Source organism: Ovis canadensis, chromosome 2 (genome assembly GCF_042477335.2).
Source record: "Ovis canadensis isolate MfBH-ARS-UI-01 breed Bighorn chromosome 2, ARS-UI_OviCan_v2, whole genome shotgun sequence".
In the NCBI taxonomy this organism is placed as follows: domain Eukaryota; kingdom Metazoa; phylum Chordata; class Mammalia; order Artiodactyla; family Bovidae; genus Ovis; species Ovis canadensis.
The window spans coordinates 102515487-102535450 of NC_091246.1; the positions used below are offsets into that span (position 1 = coordinate 102515487).

At 51.6% G+C, this 19964-nt stretch overlaps 1 protein-coding gene across 1 annotated transcript in view; it reads left to right on the forward strand.

The window, feature by feature from the left end:
* SCARA3 (scavenger receptor class A member 3) overlaps positions 1–19737 on the forward strand; it is a 34811-nt gene extending 15074 nt beyond the window's left edge. The window contains exons 2-6 of the mRNA XM_069576683.1: positions 403–501; positions 2017–2136; positions 7094–7192; positions 8401–9444; positions 17986–19737. Coding sequence (XP_069432784.1) covers positions 403–501; positions 2017–2136; positions 7094–7192; positions 8401–9444; positions 17986–18437 — 1814 coding nt within the window. The 3' untranslated portion in view covers positions 18438–19737. The remainder of the gene's footprint in view (positions 1–402; positions 502–2016; positions 2137–7093; positions 7193–8400; positions 9445–17985) is intronic.
* The last annotated feature ends 227 nt before the right edge of the window (positions 19738–19964 follow it).

Genomic DNA, 19964 nt, shown 5'->3' on the forward strand with positions numbered 1-19964 from the left:
CAGAAGAACCTGGGGGGCTGCAGTCCACGGGGTCGCAAAGAATCAGATACGACTTAGTGACTAAACACCAACATTTCTTCTTATTTCATGCCAGGGATCTTAGCAAGGTGTAGATAGAGTGGGCAGCTGGGCTGGCCTGTGTATTTTTACAAGTTTGCCAGAGATCATGAACTCTCCCCTCCCGGATGTTGGGATGTCCTGGTCCCTTAGCCATTCTATCCTGCCCTCCATCCCCCTTTGCTCTGATTACCATCAGGTCACCTGGAGCTCAGGTGGGCTGACTTGGACCCAGAGGTGAGGGTGAGCACAGGGGCTCGGGACTATAAATGAACGGGGCATCTGGAGAGGGGTGGGTGCGGCAGGGCCCCAGCCTGGGGTCTGACGGTGCTGGCTTCGTCTCAGTGAGGTCAGCCGCTGGTGACGGAGATGCGCTGTGTGTCACAGAAGAGGAGCTGGCTGCTGACGACGAGGACATGCCATCCTTCCCATGCACACAGGAGGGTAAGGCTCCAGAGCGCCCCTCTGATCCCCTCTCTGGGCTGAGAACCACCCCGCCCCTGCCCTCAGCCCCAGGCTGAGGAGAGAGACTTGCCTATCCACATGGCACCACCATCCAGGCTATTCCTTCCGCACTGCTGCCTGGAGGCTTAAAGGGTGGAGTTGCACAGGCCTGGGTCATGCAGTACAGATGAAGTCAAAGTTTGTCATATGTGACATCTGTCTTCAGGGCTACTCCTGAGACCTACCGGGGACCTCTGCCATCTCCCCCAGGACCCACCTTCCACAAGTGTCCCCTTTATCATGCCGCTCAAGTGGTCTGTCCTTCTCAAGCTCATGGGACCCAGCTTGGCAAGAGAAACCAATGCCCTGTGAACTGTTATTTGGCCTAGGGCTTCTTGGCAGGTTTCAGTATAGATTCTCAGCCTTGGCTGTGCATTGTCATCACCCGGGGATATCTGAGACCGACCCTCAGAAATTCTGATCTCTTGGTTTGGAGCATGGATGGGCATCAGGGTTTTTAAACATTCTTGTTACTCATAATGCACAGCTGAAGTTGGATCCATCTTAGAAACTGCACAACTGGGAATATCACAGCTTTCTCACTGGGCAGTGACCACCTCCCAGGGTCTCCAGGAACACTGGCTTCCCTCCTGCTTCTGTACAAGGGACCAACTGACACACTGGAACCATCCGTCTGGATTCCAGGAGAACTTCAAGTGACCCCCCAAAGTTTGGGGACTAGTGACCGACCTTCTGGTTGGCCTGGAACTGAGGGGTTTCCCAGGAGGTGTGACTTAGAGTTTTTAAAACTGAGACAGTCTTGGCGAGCCATCCTGGTTTGCCCGATTCCGAGGAGTTCCCTTAACAAGAGACTTTCAGTGCTAAAATCCAGGAACATCCTAGGCAAACTGGGAGGAGTGGGTCACCCACTGGTGAGACAAGGCTGGCTGCCCTGTAGTATGGATCACAACTAAGGCTGATGTTTTGGGCACGGGTGATTCCCTACCCTGTGGGCTGAATGACAATGCCATGAGACAAAATGATAACGTGATGCCAGTGTTCTTCCAAGGTCCTGACTATGGCCTTACCTATTCCTAAAAGCTGTGGGCTTCCCAGGTGGTGCTAGTGGTAAAGAACCCACCTACCAATGCAGGAGACATAAGAAACGCAGGTTTAATCCCTGGGTCGGGAAGATCCCGTTGGAGGGCACAGCAACCCACTCTAGTAATCTTGCCTGGAGAATCCAATGGACAGAGGACCCTGGTGGGCTACAGTCCCTGGGGCTGCTCGGAGTCAGACACGACTGAAGCAACTTAGCACGCATGCCCATTCCTAAAAGCTCCAGGACCTCGAGAAAACGCAGTGAAGTGGGTGGAGATGGAGACCAGCGACGGCCTCCTTTCCGAGGATGGTTCAAAATGTGCTGAGACAGGCCAGAACAGGAAAACTGACCCTTTCAGTCGCAGCCTCCACCACTGGGCTTTTCTTGTCGCCACCCCTCCCCACCCCCCACAGGCCAGCCGGGACCCCACTGCAGCCGCTGCCAGAAGAACCTGTCTTTGCACACGTCCGTGAGGATTCTTTACCTCTTCCTGGCCCTGCTCCTGGTGGCCGTGGCCGTGCTGGCCTCTCTGGGTGAGTGCACACTGCCAGCAGCATTGGCTAGTCCAGGGCTCTCTACCCTGGGCTGTGGGGGAGTTTCTCATCAGGGGCCTGTTGGGCACCAGAACCCCAAAAGACAAGCACAGATCTCTGCAGCTGAGGACCCACAGCAGCATCTTCCTGGCTAGGGGCTCTGAATGCCTGCCTCAAGCTGTGAAGACTGGCTCCTAATTTCTGGTCATTAATGAGCTGTGTGGCCTTGGTCCCTCTCAGGACCTCTGTTTTCCTACTGGTAGATGACAAGAAGGACTTCCCAAGTGGCTCATTTGTTTAAGCGTTCTCCTGCTAATGCAGGAGACGCAGGAGATGTAGTTTCGATCCCTGGGTCAGGAAGATTCCCCTGGAGAAGGGAATGGCAACCCACTCCAGTATTCTTGCCTGGGAAATCCCAGGGACAGAGGAGCCTGATGAACTTCAGTCCATGAAGTCACAGTCAGATACAGCTGAGCATCTGAGCACGCACACTCGCAAATGACAGGATAGGACTCCGTTTCAGCAGTTCACAGTTTCAGCTCCATGTTAGAATCATCTGGGAGCTGTAAAATATATGATGCCCAGCCCCCACCCTGCATGATGGAATTAATTCAGTATTTAAGCTCTTCAGATGATTCTGGTGTACTTCCAGGCTTAAGGTTACCAGATCAGATGACTTCTAAGCCATTTCCGTGGTCCTTATGTTTCTCAAAGTGAGGTTGGATGCCTGTCTGCATCAGGGTCACCCCCAGGATCTGTTAAAGCACAAATTCCTAGTCTCACCCAGACCTAGTAAATCAGAGTCCTGCCAGTGGGGCCCAGGGATCTGAAGCTTGGTGGTTCTCATACACTCAACAGTTTTTATGACAGTCTGCGTGCTGCCAGATTCAAGTAACCTCTGCCTTCTGTGGGCTTCCCTGGCAGCTCAGCAGTATAGAACCCACCTGCCAATGCAGGAGTTGACAGTTCGATCCCTGGGTCAGGAAGATCCCCTGGAGAAGGTGGAAATGGCAACCTACTTCAGTATTCTTGCCTGGGAAATCCCACAGACAGAGAAGCCTGGCAGACTGCAGTCCATGAGGTCACAAAGAGTCAGACACGACTTAGCAATTAAACAACAACTGCCTTCTGGATGCTAACCATTTATGTTTAAAAGTAAAAACAAATTTGAAAGCTTCTTACTGCAATCCCATTCCATTCCTAGCTTCATTCTTTAAAACTCTTCTGTACAAAGGGAAGCCAGTAGGTTTGCTTGCTCCAATAGACTAGACACTAGAGACAACTGGGCTGGGCCTCGGGTGAGGCAAGGGAGACACGGAGGATGGCCCCTGTGGATGCCAACCCTGCACTCGTATGACCCCTAGGATGGGGTGCTTCGTCCTTACCCCTCTTAGAGATATGCAGTAAGTGGCTTTCCCGGCTTGAAGGCAAGAGGCCAGCATGTTAATGATTTGAACAAACAAATCCTTGTTGGAATCATCTTCCAATAATCCTGAAGGTGTTAATGAAATTCAGCACAAACCAGCACCTCCTATGTGTCAGGTATTGAGAACACTGAGATGAGTCCATTGCATTTCACCCTCAAAAGCAGTGGTTCTCAGTCTTGTCTGCAGGTTAGAATCCTTCTGAGAGCATTTAAAAATGCATGTGCTGGAGCCCTCCTCACCACGTGAATGAAATCATAGTCTCTGAGTAAGACCCAGGCTTTAATCATATAGGAAAGCCCCAAGGCGATCCCAATGAAGTGGGAAGATTGGGAAACCACTAATTAATCATTAAAATATTATAATAACTATTATAATAGTTATATAGCAATAATAGTTATTAAAATAATTATAATAGTTATTAACAATTTATTAAAAGTTCACGCTCCCTGTTAGTTTTTATTAAATTATTATAACTGCATAATAAGATATTAATATCATACATTATTATTTATTTATTTATTATAACTTTAATTGTTAACTTAATATTATTACCTATTAACTATTATTGTTAACTATTAGCTTGTTATATTATTAATTATAACATTAATAATAACTTTAAAATTGTATAATAAGATGTTATTGATAAATAATAAATAACATATTAACATGTTTACAGGATTTACTTAGTGATCCACTAACTAAGACTCTGCAATCCCAATGCAGGGGGCCCGGGTTCGATCCCTGGTCAGGGAACTAGATCCCACATCATTTCAGCTAAGAGAGGGCCACAACTAAAGATCTTGCATGCTGCAACAAAGACTCAGCACAGCCAACTAAATAAAAAAATATTTAAAAACTAAAAATTTTTTTAAAGAAAAGAACTTCCCAAGCCCCTCATCCCCACTCAGCTCCACCTCTCTCTCTGCTAAATCACATCACAGAGTCTGGCCACCCAGAAAGTGGCTGAAATCTCTGGTCAGAGGAGGGTGAGGAGCTGTAGCCCTGCCATTTAGAGGCAGCAACCTGGCCATTGAACCCTTAGCAGTTCCTGGTCGGCCCTCAGAGAGCCTCAGCTCCCAGAACCCATGGGACCATTAAGACAACGCCAGTAGCACATAGAGAAGAGCCTATATGGGCACAAGAGCCCTTCAGAAGGGATGGACAGTTACTAAGTGCCCACTGGATACCCACTGGATGCCAGGCGCTCTCCCATACATGATGGTCATGAGTCCTCTGAACAAGGCTCCGAAACGGGAGGCTGGCTCCACTCCACATACGAGAGGGCAGAATGGGGGGTGAAATTATTTCCTCCAAGATCCAGGGTGAACGGGCTGAGGATTATAAGAACTAGGGGTGAGCAGTGTGTCTGAGAAATCAAAGGAGAACTCAAGATTTTCCTTTTTATTTTCACCTCCAGCCTGGGTGTCCCCACTCCTTAGGATGGTGCTGGCCTTGTTCTTGGGGTTTATAATCTACAGTACAGTTGGCAACCTTTTTTGGTCAAGGGCTAGGAAGTAAATTCAGACCATGTATTGACTTGGTCGAAACCAAACTCTGCCATTGCAGTGTTCCCAACAGAAGGGAATTTTTATATAATTGCTGAATTGTTTATATAGAGTATGAAACAGACACTAAAGTAATGATTTTAAAGTGACTTAAGCACCCCACTCCAGCACTCTTGCCTGGAAAATCCCATGGACGGAGGAGCCTGGTAGCTGCAGTCCATGGGGTTGCTAAGATTCGGGCACGACTGAGCGACTTTACTTTTCACTTTCATGCATTGGAGAAGGAAATGGCAACCCACTCCAGTGTTCTTGCCTGGAGAATCCCAGAGACAGAGGAGCCTAGTGGGCTGCCGTCTATGGGGTCGCACAGAGTCGGACACGGCTGAAGCAACTTAGCAGCAGCAAGGCTCAATAAGAAAATGTCCATGACACGATACCAATAAGCAAAATAAAATAGATGAGATGCGCAGAACATCCCAATTTTGTACTTTTGTCTTCTAAAAAACCATGTATCTGTGTAGCTATAGGGGCTTGCCTGGTGACTCAGTGGTAGAAGACCAGCCTGCCAATACAGGAGACACAAGCTCGGTCTCTAGGTCAGGAAGATTCCTTAGGGAAGGAAACGGCAACCCACTCCCATTCTTGCCTGGGAAATCCCATGGACAGAGGAGCCTGGCATGCTACAATCCATGGGGTTGCAAAGAGTCAGAAACAGCTTAGCAACTAAACAACAACAGTGTAGCTATAAAATGGCTGAGATAAATAAGGTTCAAGAGATACACAAAAATGTTGATGGCAGCTGTATCTCAGTGGTAGGATTAGGAATAATTTTTATTTTCTTTTTATATTTCTTTCTTATTTGTCTCTATTCTAGCCTATGGTCGGGTTATAGTTCTAAAATCTGAGTGGATGGAAATTATATATGTATATGTACTCCAGTACTCTTGCTTGGAGAATCCCACAGAGGGAGGAGCCTGGTAAGCTCCAGTCCATGGGGTCGCAAAGACTCGGACACGACTGAGCTACTTCACTTCAAGCATGATTTATGTATTATATATTCTAATGCATACATATATGCCCCCATATATATATGTACACGTAAGGGAGATATGTAAAGAGATATCTATATCTCTATAGACATAGATAAACACTAAGTCCCCTACATACAAATGAGTTCCATTTCAAGAGCATGTTCGTAAGTCTGGTTTGTTTGTTAAGTCCAACAAAGTTGGCCTAAGTACCCAACTAACACAATCGGCTATATAATATAGTATTGTCATAGGTTGATAATACTTTTCACACAAATAGTACATAAAAAACAACCAAACACAAAAAATAAATACAATATTTTTAACCTTACACTACAGTAACTTGAAAAGTACAGTAGTCCAGTACAAAAGCTGCATACAGGGGCTGGCATCGAGTCAACAGGCAAGAAGAGTTACTGACTGGAGGAGGGAGAGGAGGTGGGAGATGGTAGAGCTGGAGGGTCATTAACAACAGGAGGCAGAAGGCAAGCTGCGATTTCACTCACGCCTGACACTGACGGCACAGGCTCTCTTGCTCCTTGCTGGATTCAATTCTATCTACCCTCTTGCTTGCAGACATCCTGGGTTTGAAATAAAGATGTTATACTATCCTGCTCTATACAGCACTCTATGGTAAGCTACACAAAAGCACACCCGCTTGCAGAGGATGCACGTGTGTGACAGTGTATGCCAGACACGTGAACAAGCTTTCGTGATTGGGCGTGCAAACGCATGCTCGCATCTTTGACAGTTTGAAACCTGAAGGTTCACATGTAGGGGACTTCTGGATATATGTAGATAGATACACAGATATGTTTTTGAGAGAAGTGTGATAGACTCTGGCCATTGAAACGTCTTCCCTTACAGCCATTGGGAAGCCCCTTAGAAGAAGAGTGGATGGTTTTGGCTAACAAGGGGCTGATAAAAACGCCTTCTCAACAAACGACTGCTGTTTCTCTGAGCTAAGCCCTTTTTCTCATCCCTGTTTCCCCTGAAGTCTTCAGGAAAGTGGACTCTCTCTCAGAAGACCTCTCCCTGGCCCAGGCCATGTATGACAAGAAACTCGTGTCTATGCAGAAAAATCTCCAAGGGTTGGGTAAGTGTCCAGGGTTCAGGCATGCTAATAACCAGGAAGGAGGGCCAACATTACTTGGAGTGGGACTGGGAATACCCCCAGGCCACCGTGCCCTGGAACAGGGCAGCCTTCACCAAGCTTCTAGGCACAAGGGAAGAACAGTCATGGCTCCCTGCCTCCCTGTCCAGATGGAGAACCCACCCAACAAGGGCTGCTACCCTGGGATATGCCCAAGAGTGGGACTGAGAGCTCTGTATGTGCACAGATCTGCCCAGAGCCTCTAGATATACACTAAGTCCCCTACATACAAATGAGCTCCATTTCAAGAGCATGTTCGTAAGTCTGGTTTGTTTGTTAAGTCCAACAAAGTTGGCCTAAGTACCCAACTAACACAATCGGCTATATAATATAGCCAATTTCAGGTAGAGAAGAAAGCTGAAGACAGGCCACTTGCCCTCATGTATCTGAAGTTATTGGGTTGGCCAAAAAGGTCATTGACAGGAACGAAATTTTTGGCCAGTCCAATATTTTTAAGGCTTTTCTAATATTCTTGACAAGTCGGCCCTTTCCTCATCACTGCCTTAAAGTCTGTATGGTTTACAATCTCTTTATCTCTTGCTTTCATAAGACAATCTTGTTCTGAGAATGAGACAGAAAGAGCCATAATATAAGGGTTTAGAGGGAGGCTGCTAGGTGAAAAGAGAAAGTTTTAGTCTGCCACTAATTCGCTGAGTCATATTTGGCAAGTCACTTCTCTGAGCTTCATTTCTCAGAAGTCTCAGGGGAAAAACGTTCCTGCACCCTTTTCTCCACAAGCTTGTGAGAGGTTCAAATAAAAACAAATATTTATTAAAAAAATTTTTTTCAAAACCAAATATTAAAATATGGGGAGAAATCTAAAAATTAAAAAAAATAAAATTAAAAAAAAAAAAAACGGGAGGTTCTTGGCAACCTTAGAAAAGTTACAAGGATATATTTTCTCGAGACTTTGGTGAGGAGATGTCCTAAAGCCTACCTTTCCCGCAAGAATAAAGACTTGGGGTAGAAACACGATGGCACAAAGGATAGCGAGGTTTTTCCAAAAAGGATTTCATAGCAGGTCTTAGGGAAGAGAGAGGGATAGGACAGCCACATGCCAATTCATGATGCTCTGAAATATTAAATTGAAAGAAGCAACCTTTGCCCTGTGAGCCTTCAGCAACTCAAAATGTTGCCCCTTTCTCCTGAAGATCTGAAAGCCCCGAACAACTGCTCTTTCTGCCACGAGGCTGGGCTACTGGGGCAAGAGATCAGAAAACTGCAGGCGGAGCTGGAGGGAATTCAGAAGATGCTTCTAGCTCAGGAGGTCCAGCTACACCAGACCTCCCAGACCCATGACCTGCTCTCCACCACCAGTGGTCAAATCTCCCAGGAGATGGGCAGTTGCTCTTTCTCGGTCCACCAGATCAACCAATCTCTGGGGCTCTTCTTGGCCCAGGTGAGAGGCTGGCAGGCCACCACTGCTGGCTTGGACCTGTCTCTGAAGGATCTCACCCAGGAGTGCTACGACGTCAAGGCGGCAGTACACCAGATCAACTTCACGGTGGGGCAGACCTCCGAGTGGATCCATGGGATCCGGCGGAAGACGGAAGAGGAGACCCTGACCCTCCAGAAGATGGTCACCGACTGGCAGAACTACACGCGGCTCTTCGGCAGCCTGCGCACCACCTCGGCCAAGACTGGAGACGCGGTGAGGAGCCTGCAGGCCACCCTGGGGGCCTCGTCCCAGCGCATCAGCCAGAATTCCGAGAGCCTGCATGACCTGGTGCTGCAGGTCATGGGCTTGCAGCTGCAGCTGGATAATATCTCATCCTTCCTGGATGACCACGAGGAGAACATGCACGACCTGCAGTACCACACGCGCTACGCCCAGAACCGCACGGTGGAGAGGTTCGAGACGCTGGAGGGACGCATGGCCTCCCACGAGATCGAGATTGGCACCATCTTTACCAACATCAACGCCACCGACAGCCACGTGTACAGCATGCTCAAGTACCTGGACGACGTCCGGCTCTCCTGCACCCTGGGCTTCCACACCCAGGCTGAGGAGCTCTACTACCTGAACAAGACCGTCTCCCTCATGCTGGCCGCCACCGACCTGCTCCGGGAGCGCTTCGGCCTGCTCAGCGCCCGCCTGGACCTCAACGTCCGCAACCTGTCTATGATCGTGGAGGAGATGAGGGCCGTGGACACGCGGCACGGGGAGATCCTGCGGAACGTCACCATCCTGCGAGGTGAGAGGCGGGGCGGAGGGGGCGCTGCCCGGGAGCTCCCGGAGGGGAACACAGAAGGACCCAGTCTGGGGCCCGGTATCCTGGTGGGCTGATACAGCCCTGCAGCAAATGCCTGGGGCAACTGGCAGCTTTCGCGTCCTTGTCAACCTCTTTTGGAAGAGTGTATGGCAGTGATGAAGAATCCTCCTGCCAATGCAGGAGACGTGGGTTACATCCCTGGTCCAGGAAGATCCCCTGGAGAAGGAAATGGCGACCTGCCTGGAAAATCCCTTGGACAGAGGAGCCTGGCGGGTTACAGTCCGTGGGGTCCCAACGAGTCAGACACAGTTGAGCAACTGAGCTCACACACACGGCTCCTCACTTGCCTGACATACAAATTTGGATTTTTATACATGGATCTATGTATGAGTCTACAGAGAGAGATAGGCAGAGCTCATCTTTTGGAAACTCTGTCTTCTCCTGTTTTTCCCCTTCCTTACCCCTCACTGGTGCTCTCCACCATCCGCCTCTCAGAGGCCTGCCCCTCTGATGCCCTCTGCTCCTCCCATCTCACCCTTGCATTTAGGCAGAGTTCTCCAGAGAGATATGAAAGAGAGAGAGAAACTAAAAGGAATTAGCTCATGAGACTGTGGAGACTGGCAAACCCAAAATCTGTGCAGCTGATGTCCTGGTTCAGGTGCAAAGGCTGAAAGCTGCTATAGAACCAGGAAGAGATAGTGTGTCCATTGAAGGTTTGTCGGGCAGGAAATGCTCTGTTACTCAGGGGAGGGTTGGCCTTTGGTTCTATTCAGGCTTCAGCTGATTCAGTGAGGCCCACCCACATTGGGGAGGACAATCTGCTTTACTTGGTACTGATTTAAATGTTAATTTCATCCACCAACACCCTGTGCACACACCCAGAATAATGTTTGGCTAAATATCCGGGTATCCCATGGCCCAGGAAGCATGACACCTAAAATGAACTATCACAAGTGCAGCCCTCATCACCTTGGCGCCCATGCCCGTCTCCTTTGTTGTTGTCGTTCAGTCGATAAGTCATGTCTGACTCTTTGCAACCCCGTGGATTGTAGCCCTCGAGGCTCCTCTGTCCATGGGATTCTCCAGGCAAGAATACTGGAGTGGGTTGCCATTTCCTTCTCAAGGGGATCTTCCTGGACTGGTGACTGAACGTGCATCTCCTTCACTGGAAGGTAGATTCTTCACCACTGAGCCATCTGGGAAGCCCAGTCACATTTGGCAGGTGGGCAGGGATCATTCAGGGAGCTCCAGGAGACAGGAGGGAAGCACCCACTCTCCCAGACAGCATTGTTGTCTCCATGGAGCTCAGACTGGAGTCAAGCTCTCTGATTCTCTGGTTCTCTTTAACCATTTAGTTTCCAATCTGTGTTGCCTTCAACTTTATATCAGTGAGCATTTTTGCCAGTATTTTCTTTACTCTAGATTGGTGGTGTTGCAGGGGCTGGGGGCGAGGTAAGATCTTGTTTGCCTGGTGTCATATGTTTTGCAACAAAACCAGGTACTGAGTATTCCCTTAGTAACTGAGACAGTCTCACAGTGTTTCATTTAAACTATGTATCTGTATGACCTCTAGGATGCAGTGTTCCAGTGAAGGTGTTAGCAGATAGTTCTCATGATTCATCCTCTAGTAATCTTGTTTTCTTTGGTTACATTCAATCTAAGAACAACTGAAACGTAAAGCTTTCCTCACAACAAAGCCTATTCCTTTGGCCTCACAATCTTTTTTTTTTTTTTAATTGGAGTATAGTTGGCAATGTTGTGTTAGTTTCAGGTATACAGCAAAGTGATTCAGTCATATATGTACTTGTATATATTCCTTTTAAAATTATTTTCCAGTTAAGGTTTATTACAGGATGTTGAGCAGTGTTCCCTGTTACACAGTAGGTCTTTGTCAGTTATTCATTTTAAATATAGCAGTGTGTACATGTCCATCCCAAACTCCCTAACCAGCCCTCCCCTCCACCCTTCCCCACTAGCCTCACAACCTTTGTGGACAAGACACGTGTCGCAGGCATCGTGTCTTTATTTTACAGAAAGGTGACCTGAGACGAGGAAAAGTTAAGGGATAGTTCAAGGTCACACTGTGATTAAGATCCTGACCCATCATGGCTCTGAGGCGCAAATGTCTAGTGATCAGCCAGGAGACACTGAGAGTGTGAACTTGCAGATACCAAAAAATGCATTTCACTGAGGTCCTGCTTAGGTGTCATGTGTGGGACAGACTGGAAAAGAAGGAAATGGTACCGAAAGTATCAGAAGCGAACCATTTGAGACCCTAATTCCAAGTATAACCCAACAGTAGTCATGAAAATTTATATTTGCTCCTGTCCTAATGATGGCAGAGTTCTCATCAAAGGACTTTATCTCACCTGGAGACCAAGGTGCAACATCACTTTGAGCCACATTTGACTCTCAGTTCAACCTCTGTATATTTATTTAAATGGCTATCTTTTGGCTAACATTCTTCTTGGTTGTTAAATCACCACATATAAAGTCTCTCACATCTGAAAGAAAATTTCAGGGACAAAATGTCCATCACTTCCTACAGGAAGGTGGCACCCCACTCCAGTACTCTTGCCTGGAAAATCCCATTGGGCGGAGGAGCCTGGTGGGCTGCAGTCCATGGGGTCGTGAAGAGTCAGACACGACTGAGTGACTTCACTTTCACTTTTTTACTTTCATGCATTGGAGAAGGAAACGGCAACCCACTCCAGTGTTCTTGCCTGGAGAATCCCAGGGACGGGGGAGCCTGGTGGACTGCCGCCTCTGGGGTCACGCAGAGTCGGACACGACTGAAGCGACTTAGCAGTAGCAGCATAGACAGGTGCTGACAGGCTGTCACGCTGGGGCTTGGCTGTTCGGAGCCAAGCTGCTATCTAGAATAAAGGAAGAGGAACAGCCCTGGCCAAGTGCTGACGGAAGGGCTGGGACTCACAGACTGTCCGGGAAAAGAGCCTGGATTCTAATTTGCTATGGGTCTTTGGGCAGACTCACTTAATCTTTCCGGGCCTCTGGTTTTGGAGTTTTGTTTTGTTTTGTTTTGTTTCATATGTAAATCAGTGGATGAGACCAGTTGTTCTCCGAGATCTCTTCCAGCTCTAGCTCTGTGATGAATTCTGAGTCTCCGTTTGCCAACCAGAAAGCCTTTGGTACCTCCATATGTTTGTGCCTCTCATAGAATGTTTCCCCTTTATTCTGTATTTCCTCCCTTTCCTCCTCCAGGGGATCTTCCCAAATCAGGGATCAAACCCTTGTCTCTTGCATTGGCAGGCAGATTCTTTACCACTGAGCCCCCTGGGTAGGGAGGAAGATGCCTGCTTGGAGGATTAGCAGGTTTACTTGTTATCGAGCAACAAAGGCAGTCAGTGAAAAGGAGAATGATGCCATCTTCTGCTGGTGCCTGCAAGAGAGCTTACCATAACGCCTGGCCTATTTCTGGTACATTCTTACTTCCCAGGCACCATCCTTGAGGAGTGTTTATAGAGCTTATCACCTATGGGCCTTGACCTCTAGTTATCATCTCCCCAGCCCCAGAGGACTGAAGGGATGAAGCCTAAGTCTCTGCTCAGTGTTTCCATCCTTTGGCCCTTACCACAAATGCCCACACAGTTTCCTTTCCTCCTGAATCCCAGCCCTGGGCCTTGGCAGCCCTGAGCCCCAGCCCCAGTGAAAATGCTAGAAACCCTTCTCAGCCTCTCTGCCCAAACCACTTACTAGTCAACAAATGGCTTGAGAGGAAAAGAGGCAAAGAAAGTCAGGCTTCCTTCAACAAGTTCCCCTTTCCTGGGGATTCTGGCGTTTGATCTCTCTCCAAAACTTTCAGAAGGATGTCTTGGCGTTGTGCCTAATGGTTCTAATTGTTCTCAGTGGGAGGTTTAGTCGGTACAAATTACTCCATCATAAGCTGACGTTGAAACCCACTAGCATTTTTTCAATGCTCCTCAGGTAACATGAGTGTCCCTGACCCAGGCTGATATTCTCATTGAACAAAGGGGAGCCTGCAGACAGAAATCAGTCCAATGAGGACCAAATGATGTACCCAGTCACCCAGTCTGTTAATATGGGAACTGTGCTTTCCATGGCACCAGGCCAATCTCCCGAGAGGCCCCCCTTCTGTTTCTATCTCCTTCCACCTTTTTGGGACTGGGGGATGGGCTGTGCCCCTCTCCCCGCCCATGCACCCCCCCTACCCGTGGGTGGGCAGTGCTTTGTATCTGCCCAGCCCCCCAGCCCCTCCCCACTCCCAGTGCAGATCCCCGAGCAGACCACCTACTTGTCCCAGACATGCAGTCAGTGTGGCTCTGCCCTAATGTGCTGGGATGGCCTAATTACAGCCCAGGGCTTCCTGAGTAATTATGGGCCCCTCCTCGAGTCTCCAGGATGCCCAGTTCCTCTCCCGTCTCTGCATCTCAGCCACTGCTGCTCCCATTTTCTCTTTTGTCCTAAATGTGCCCCCGCTGCTCAGAGCAGCTCTTAGGCGCTCCCCACCCTTCATCCCTGAGACACCCAGATCTTATTACAGGCTGGGTGAGGGGCCCGTTGCAGAGAGCCGCTGGTCAGCCCGTTTCTGCATCCCTCCCCGCCATGCTAACTGCTGAACCCTGCTTGTTGACTTCCTCCGCGCCAGCTCTCCCTCTCTGACCGCATGACTCATGGCTGGCCCTGGAGGGACAGGCGGAGGCTTGGCTCACCCGAGGGAGACAGTCCTTAAGGTGACCCCTTCCTGGCTCAGTGGGCCCCCTCCTCTGGGCAGCAACAGAGTGGGAGGTCCTGGCTATGGGAGGGGGTCTGGGGAACAGGCCCCAAGCCCCCTGGGCCTGGGTTTGCATCCTGTCTCCACCCTCCCTGGTTGGTGATGGTTTGCAAGTTGTCACTCTCTGCACCTCAGTTTCTCATCTGTAAAATGGGGTGATGATCTCAGTGTATGATGCCAGGGACATAGAAGAGACTCAGTTTCCCTCGCCCTTCCCTTCCCCGAGAAAATGGATCTCAGAGAAGTTAGGGTGAGCAGGGGCCAAAGTGGGCACACAGGTACCAGACACGTTGGGGAGAGACCAATGCCTATAACACAGGCCCTGCCCCCAGTGGAGCCTCCCCAATGGATGTCCTCATCAAGCCACCACCTAGGAGCCCTCCATGGGTTCTCAGAGACGGGTCGGCAGCGGCAGGCATGGAGAGACTGTGGAGAGGGAGGTGACTCTTTCCTGGCAGGCCTCCTTCCTCGGGCCCTGGGGGCTGCAGTCCTGGGGCACTGGAGAGGGGACAATGAGACTCAGGCTTCTGCTCCAACCTTCACCCTGGGCATGGGGCCCCCGGCCTTTCCCACCAGGGGAAAGCCGCCCAAGAGCTTCCCCAGAAAGCGGCTCCTGAGGAGGCTGGAGGGGAGGAACAAACAGAAGCCTTTGTTCTCTGCTCTTTCTACCCCCTGCTGTTGGCACAGAAACCCTGAGAAATCCTTCTGCTGGCTGCTGTGCCCTCAGGGGCCAAGGAGCAGAGGGCGTACACTGGAAAGGGTGGTGCAGGAGGGCGGGGTGTCCCAGGGAGGGGCAGGGGGCTCCTGGTGGATCTGTGAGCGTCCTTGTCCAGATAAGACTTCACAGGCATTTCCTGAGTCCAGGCTGGGGTTGGGAACCATCCACCCACGGAACAAGAGTGGAAGTCACAGGAGAGATCCTAGGTTGAGAGAGAGAGGGACGAGGGTGCTGGGGCAAGCCCTGGGCAGCGTGTTCCTAGAGCAGGAGGGACATAGGCGGAAGGAGGGCTGCTGGTGGAGCCGTGCCCTGGGGGACTGTCAAGTGCGATCTCAGGGAGATAGATGATGTGAGCACCGATGGGCAGCGCCTTGCCCAGAGTCGCTTCGTGCCCTCAGACTCCCTTCCACGTGAACAGCCTGCAGGAGCCTCTCCACCTCCGAATGGCTGTGCTGTTCCAGCACCCACCCCCGCCCTGGCTGCCCCAGGTGCCCAGGCCAGAGCTGGGAGTGAGGACAGGCTGGTTCCCAGCCATTCCTGCCAGACTGGGGGCAGAGGTCCCTGCCAGCCATCTCCCTGTGCCCTTGTTGTGCCCTGTTGTTCTGGCCGCTGTGCTGCAGACGATCGTTGCAGACAGAAGGGCGGGTCAAGCTGTTCCCTGGTCACTGCCACCACCGCCAGCCCGTCCCATGCCCACTCCAACCAGCCGATGACGGCATGCCAGCCGGTACTGCTGGCGGGCCACGTGAGCCGAGCCCACACAGGCCACAGCCCCGCTGTGTGTGGGAGGTGGGCATGGGCAGGAGGTGGCCCGGAACAGGTTTTTATTGGCCTCATTGGGGCTGAGTATGTCTGGGCTCTGATTTCCAGTTTAGATCGTAATTGGAGGATGGTGTTCAATGACTCTCTGCTCCACTTAGAAACCCTCCGAGAGGGAGATGAGCGGGGGTGGAAGTGTGGGGGGAGGCCAGGACAGACGGAGGCAGTGTCTGCATCAGCAGGGAGAGGGCCCCAGGGCTGCGGAACTGGGTCGAGCCCCCTGGAAGTGTTCCCAGCTCCTGCAGAGAGGATCCCTTCTCTTCAAGGGGCCCACCCAGCTTCTGGTTTCTGCTTGGGGACCCCTGGGCTACCAGGTCACTTCTCTGCTTGCCTCCTCTGTGAAATGTAGGAGTTGGACTAGCCCCTACCGAGCTCAAAAACTCCAGGATTCTCTTGCAAAGGCGATGGTGTTACAGCTGAGTTCTCGGGGAGAGCTGAGCGTGGGCATGAGAATTCACCTCCCAGCCCTGGGGTCATTGTCTCCACCCCCCCATCCCATAAGCTGGTGCCCAGACCACTGAAGAAAGCCAGGGCTTTGCTGCACCTTAACCCCAAGGGGGCTAAAGCCATTCTCTGCAATTCATGTCCTCACCAGGCCAGAGGGTACTCTCTCCTCTAGCCCTGGGGCATCCTACCTGCTTAGGCTGGATTGATGGCCACACTCTGACCTGTGTCCTGAAGGTCAGTACAGCTCTGAGAGGTGGTGACTCTGATCTGAGCAGCAGGCAGATAGGTGGTTAAGGTCATCTGACCCTTGCTTTGGGCACTAGGCTGGGCTGTTTGGGAAGGGCATGTAGGTGGAGGTGGGAGGAACTGGGAAACTGGGATTGACACATATACAGTATTGATGCTCTGCATGAAACAGATAACTAATGAGAATCTACCGGATAGCACAGGGAACCCTACTCAATAGACAGTGGTGGGTGACCTGAATGGGAAGGAAGTCCAAAAAAAGAAGGGAGATGTGTATATGTTCCCTGGTGGCTCAGACGGTAAAGAATCTGCCTGCAATTCAGGAGACCTGGGTTTGATCTCTGGGTCAGGAAGATCCCCTGGAGGCGGAAATGGCAACCCACTCCAGTATTCTTGCCTGGAGAATCTCTTGGACAGAGGAGCCTGGAGAGCTACAATCCACAGGGTCGCAAAGAGTCAGACACTACTGAAGTGACTTAGCATTAGCACTATAGCTGATTCACTTTGCTGTACAGCAATAACTAACACAACTTTGTAAAGCAACTATACTGCAAATAAAAATTAATTAAAAGAGAAGGAATTCATCCTGGCATCTCCCCCAGGCCCTACACCAGAGCTGGGTGGGAGCTAGGGGTCCAGAACTGTTTGGTGTGTCCCCTTTTCAAGCATATACTGAGATTTCCCTGCTGTGTACGTAAGCTCCATGCCCAGGGCAGGTGATGGGAGGCATGGTCCTCACTATCTTCTTGGGGCCCCACAGTTCAGTGGGGTCCACTAGAGAGAAACCACGGATTTGCTTTCACTATACTGTGACTTCTCTTCCTACATGTCAAATAAAAGATTCAAAAAGTAGCAGCTCCAAGAGCTCAGAGGAGAGGCTGGAGTGGTCAGGGAGGGCTTCCTGGAGGAGCTGCCCTTTCTCTGGTTTGTTGTTATTCCCACTCACTCACACCGGGAGGCATCTACTTCTCACACCTCACTTTACACATCACTTTCTTGGCTTTCTCCTCCATGTCACCTGACTCCACTCCTGGTCCCAGGTGCCCAAAGGTCAAGGGTGAAGCCTGGGGTTGGGATGGGGGTGGGGCAGGAGGTAAGGACCAAAGCAGTTGAAGTCCATAATGAGTATTAGTGTCCAGGCTGGTCTCCAGAGCAAAACAGATGATCCTGGATGGCCGTGGCCTTTGCCCGGACACATCCAGCTCTCTCAGCCTTCCACTTGAGTGCCCATATGGTACTCGAGCCCGGTCCTGAAGTTAGAACTATGAGTGCCCGCCTGGTGCAGGCCTTGTGCCAAACACCTATGCGTGTGAGCTCGGGATGGGCTCCCAGCCTCACTTAAGATTCTCAGCCCCCTTTCACAGCTGGCCAGGCCATCTCAGAGGGGTCATGTCAGCAGCCTGAACCCCCAGAGCCAGTAGTTGGCAGACCTGGGACTTCAGACCCTTGGGTGTCAGAGCGCCTGGCGCCCTCTTTATGGGACAGCCTCAGGAGACCTGTCCTCGTAGACTGACTTCTGCCCTCTTCTTTCTGACCCTAGGTGCCCCCGGCCCTCCAGGACCCAGAGGACTCAAGGGAGATGTGGGCGTGAAAGGGCCTGTTGGCGGCAAAGGACCAAAAGGAGACCCTGGCAGCTTGGGGCCCCCAGGACCCCAGGGTCCCCAGGGGCAGCCTGGGGAGCCTGGGCCTGTGGGAGAAAGGGGGCCAGTTGGCCCCAGGGGTTTCCCAGGCCTCAAAGGGTCAAAGGGCAGCTTTGGAACTGGGGGCGCAAGAGGACAGCCGGGCCCCAAGGGGGACGTGGGGCCCCCAGGGCCAGAGGGCCCCCCGGGGGCTCCAGGGCCAGAGGGGCCTCAGGGAGAACCAGGGATCGCCGGGAAGACAGGGTCCCCGGGCCAGCGGGGGCCCATGGGGCCGAAGGGCGAGCCAGGGATCCAGGGTCCCCCTGGCTTCCCCGGGCCCCCAGGCCCACCAGGAAGCCAGAGCAGCGACTGAGGAGAAGTCCAGTCCTGGAAACTGCCACGCAAAAGGCAGGGAGTGGGCTTTGGCACAGAGAGGCCCCTATAAAGCCACACCTACAGACGTGTGGTCCTTTGACCCCAAAGGGGGTTCCCCCAGGCCTGTCCCTGCACCTCTGGGCTCCCCAATAGTGACTTACCACAGAAAGCAGCCCCTTACACACACACACACACACACACACACACACACACACACAGTGCATGTCCCTGCTGGCCAGGGCGGCTGACTGGGTTTCCCTGGCTGGGTGGGAGGAGAGGTTAAGAGAAGCGCCCTCTCCTGTGATGAGCCTGCCAGGGAGGTGGCTACCTCAGGGGGGATAATCTGGACTCTGGCTCTGAATGGGTGGCCAACACCAGTCTTTCTAGCATCTTCACCCCATTCTAGTTGGCCGGCAGTTCCCTGAGGCTCCCAGGGGTTGAAAAGACCCTGGGAGGAAGGGTGAAGGGTGCAGGGGGGCGGGGAATTATGGTTCAAACTCCAGGGACAGGGTGGGCTTGGCAACCACAAGACCCTCCCCCTTAACCATGGGAACAGGGTCCCAGGCCCACCCCTGCCCTGCACAGGACAGAGCATCTCCACCTGGACCCTGAGGACTACATCCCCGGCAGTTCAGCCTTTTTTTTCCTGCACCTCCAGAAACCTTCTTGGCTTCATCCTTGTGTCTGCCTCCAGGAGCATCCCAGGAAGAAACCAAGCAGGAATTCCATCTGCGCCAGGGCTCTCTCCTAGCCCTGGAACTTTCTGTCAAAGGAGGAGGCCCCACTGCAATCCTGGGGTGACCTCTCTGGTGACCGGGGGAGGGCTACCCCCGACTGGCTCTCCTCCTGCCCCCCGATCTCACCCCACAGTGACCCAGACTGCCCAAGGCCTCTCTGCAGGGACAGCAACCCCAGACGAGGGGAGGGGTCACATCCCTCTGACATCACCCCTCACCCCACTTCCTGCATAGCCGGCAGCAGGAGCGCTGGGCCGTCCCCAGCATGGTGAGCTTCGTCCCCAGCATGGTGAGCTCCCAGTGAAGCTTCATCCCTTTGTGTCCTAACAGATAACGACCCCTCCTCCAGGCTGGGTGCTTGCAGCTGTTCCCTCCTTGACCTCACCCAGAGACCGGCCTCTCCCCCATCCAGAAGCCTTATCGATGACCCCCGCCCACCTTCTTGTAACAGGTGTGCAACTGGCTTGCACTCCCACCACCCCAATTGCGTGTAGTTCTCCTGTCTACATATGATATCATGCCACCTAGTATCATCCACTCAGTAAAGACCTGTTTCCAGGAGGGAGTTGTCTTCTGATCCTTTCTGCCTGATGGGGGTCATGATGCCTTCAGTCTCCACCTCACCTGGCCTTTGAAGGGGAACCAGGGGGTAAAAGGTCCCTTAGATATTCAGTCCCACTGTGGAGTCCAGGTCTGAACCCTCAGCCCCTGACTCTGAAAACACTGAGCTCCGCTGGGCCTTCCCAGTGGTCCTCAAGGGGCCAAGGGGCCAAGATGGCTGAGGGATT